This window comes from Stegastes partitus, unplaced genomic scaffold (assembly GCF_000690725.1).
Source record: "Stegastes partitus isolate 25-593 unplaced genomic scaffold, Stegastes_partitus-1.0.2 Scaffold300, whole genome shotgun sequence".
Lineage (NCBI taxonomy): Eukaryota > Metazoa > Chordata > Actinopteri > Pomacentridae > Stegastes > Stegastes partitus.
Window position 1 is genome coordinate 284,733 of NW_007578031.1, and position 3,297 is coordinate 288,029.

Sequence of the window (3,297 nt, forward strand, 5' to 3'; positions counted from 1 at the left end):
CTTTCGATGTCAATGCATTTTACAAGCGGCACAAACTCTTGCGTCAAAGTTCATCACTGTCAGATTTAAATTCACATTTGAATCCTGTGATGAAACTTATTGATAATCGACAACATGTTGCGTTAAAATGCTTGTGTGAGGAAGATTTGATGTGAGGAGGATGTTGAAATACAGTCCTGACTTGATAATCCGACCCTTAACAATCCAAGACTTTGCTATCCGACAGATTTTCAGGAAAAACAAACAGAACCCATTAAAAACAGCCTTAACATACCGACAGCCGACATGACATTTTATGTCACAAATCAGGATAACGGCGTATTATCTGACTGAACAATCCCACAGATTGGCTACGTTCAGACTGCAGGACTTGATGCTCAATGAGGATTTTTTTGTGAGTTTGTTCACATTTCCAGTTAAACACGACTTGTATGTGATCTGCTGTGTGAACTTCATACGACCCAAAAGTTCCCGCATGCGCAGAAGAGGACACGACGACGTCACACGTAGTGAGCGTGCTCAGTGTTTACGGAAGTAAACATGGATGGTAACGGTGGAGAGTATCCGCCACTCCCCCGCCGCCACTGATGGTGGAAACAGAACTGTGACCGCTAATTAAACTGGCATCTGCAATGCGTTCCGGCCACTCCCACCCCATTGTAGCACTCCCACCCCATTGTAGCGCTCCCCCGGGGTGGAAGTGGCCGGAACGTGCACAAGCGCACCGGTCAATTAGGCGTGAAATCCAGCGATGCGTAGTGTTCTAACAATATTATTATAACAACTATAAACAATGAATATTAACAACTAATGATCCTTCCAGCATCAAGCCCTCCTTGTATCTCGACCTCCGTCTTGACAATCCGACAGCCTTGCTATCCGACATAAAAGAAGGCTTATTGTCGGATTATCGAGTCATGACTGTGTATTGATATCTGCATGTGTTGCGTGATACAAAACCAGTGATGTAAAAATATAGTGATTTTACAAATTAATTAATAAGTGAGGAAGTAAGTGAATAAAGGGATCAGTAGATGATGTGATTACTTCTCTACTTCCAGGGAGTATTATTTCTTATCACATCTCTGTTAATAGCACCAATAACGTGAAGCTCGGACTCTAGATTTCTCTCTTTCTCTGTTTTGAACTATTCTACACACATTTAGCGCATTCACGTGCCAGAAATATTCACCGCTCAGCTCTGACCGGGCAGAGGTAAAGAAGTCATCAGTGAGCAACGGGAACTCAGCCGTAATGAGCGACGGTGCCGCCGAAAACGACGAGGAACGAGAGTAATGAAGTGTGGTTCATATCCCTGCTCATCTGTGGAAGAAGAAAAAGGGAAGAAAAGAAGAAAACAGCAGCGACTGGTGGCGCGAGCTCCATGCCACCTCGTTTTAACAGTGACTCATTTCCCAATCAGCATCTGTAGGCGGGTGGAGAGAAGGAAAAAGGAGAAAACACTTCCTGACTTTGATTGGCTTTGAACAAGCCCACATCGGACGCTGTAATTGGCTTAGCGGAGCTTGAAAGTGAGCTGACAAGCTGCTTTGTGGACTCTTCAGGGTGTTTGGATAATAATTCCTCACTAATAACTCCGTTTTCATTAGCGAGGGGGAGACACAGTCCAACTTCACTTTCTGATGGACTTCAGACTGTTTTTTATTCCCTCTCTTTGTCCGTCTTTAGTTCTTCTTTCCTTCTCTCCGTGCATTTGATCTTTTCTTTTAATCTCCTTTGCTGTTGTAAAATGTTGCAAGAACCACATGCATTTCTTCTGTCCCTCTTTGCCTTCTGTCTTGCCTTTCTTTCCGTCCTTCTTTATTTCCTGCTCATTTTCCTTTCTTTGTCGCCTTTTCTTTCTCCGTCAGTTTTTAATCCAATTTAATCAGCTTTCATGGACATGACAGACTGTCTGTGTTCTTCTGCCAGATCCTGCAACAACAAAAATGATGAATTCAGAAAAATAAGATGTGTTTTTTTTTTCACTGCCGCTCTACCTTGTTTTTCTTTCAGACGTGAACGACAACGTCCCTTTCTTCCTGTCGTCCACCTACGAGGCGACGGTTCCCGAAGGAGCCCAGATCGGCACGTCGGTGGCTCAGGTGTCGGCCACGGACCTGGACTCCGGTTTGCACGGGATGGTGAGATGCAGCTGCACCGATGACCTTTTGCTTCCTCGCCTTCTTCTGCTTCAACTCTTCTCTTTCTGGGTGTTTCAGGTCCACTACGTGATCCTGAAGGACGAAAGCGGCGATTCTCAGTTCTTCAGCATCGACTCGCGCAGCGGCGTCATCGTCACTCGAGCCTCTTTCGACCGCGAGCAGAAAGCTTCCTACCTGATCGAGGTGCAGTCGCAGGACGGCTCGGAGTCGGCTCGACCGGGCCAGCAGGGCCAGCCCAACACAGGTAACGCACCTCTGGTCACTGTGCAGCGCTTCAATCACTCTGTGTGTGACTAAAACACAAGAGATTCAGCACAAAAACCATCACAGTAATAAGCATGGATATAATCCTACATCAGTTCGTACAAAATGTGTCTTTCAGCCTTTTGATGGTTGAGAAACATGAATTGGAATCAGCAGGAATATGCTCCTAATTGGAAAAACAAGACAATAATATAATCATCAAATCCTCTCCTGTTTCATAATGTGTTCTAGCAATTAATAATTAATTAGTATTGAAACAGAGAAGAGAAAATGAGCGAAGCAGCAATCTGGTGCCATTTTTTTTTTTTTTGTACTGATGGAATTAATACTGTGGAGATACTGTATGCATTAGAATTAATTTCCATGTCTTCATATGTTCAGATTGGATTTTATTTGAGATTCAGTGATTATTTACGGTATTTTTTTGAATTTTTATGTAATTATAGTGTGCATTTTAAACTGTTTGTGGTTAGTAAGCAGTACTTTAATGGAAGACTGTCAGCATGCACATCCAAATAACACATGTGTACGTAAGTTCTCAAGCACATAGAGGACATGAAGGCTGGTTTCACATCTCACCTCTAAAAATGGACCCTAAGAAAAGGGATCGCTGTTGCTCAGCAGATGAATCATCCAATAAGTAGTTGAACCCATCCGATAGAAGCTCACTGCCATCAATGTGTGTGAATCAGGCTCTTGATTTTGATTCAGTTTTACTTTATTAACCCTTTGAACCCTAAAACCTGCCGTCTAGTGTTGAAAAATCACCAAATTACACCATTCATCAGACCTACAAGCTACAAAAACATCTAAAAGTGTCGGATTTTCAACTTTCTAATTGTTCTTTAAGAGGTCGTCTGAGAAAATG

At 43.1% G+C, this 3,297-nt stretch overlaps 1 protein-coding gene across 1 annotated transcript in view; it reads left to right on the plus strand.

Annotated features, from left to right (window-relative positions):
* LOC103358277 (neural-cadherin) overlaps positions 1-3,297 on the plus strand; it is a 183,653-nt gene that overhangs the window by 120,578 nt on the left and 59,778 nt on the right. The window contains exons 14-15 of the mRNA XM_008283185.1: positions 2,017-2,144; positions 2,223-2,409. Coding sequence (XP_008281407.1) covers positions 2,017-2,144; positions 2,223-2,409 — 315 coding nt within the window. The remainder of the gene's footprint in view (positions 1-2,016; positions 2,145-2,222; positions 2,410-3,297) is intronic.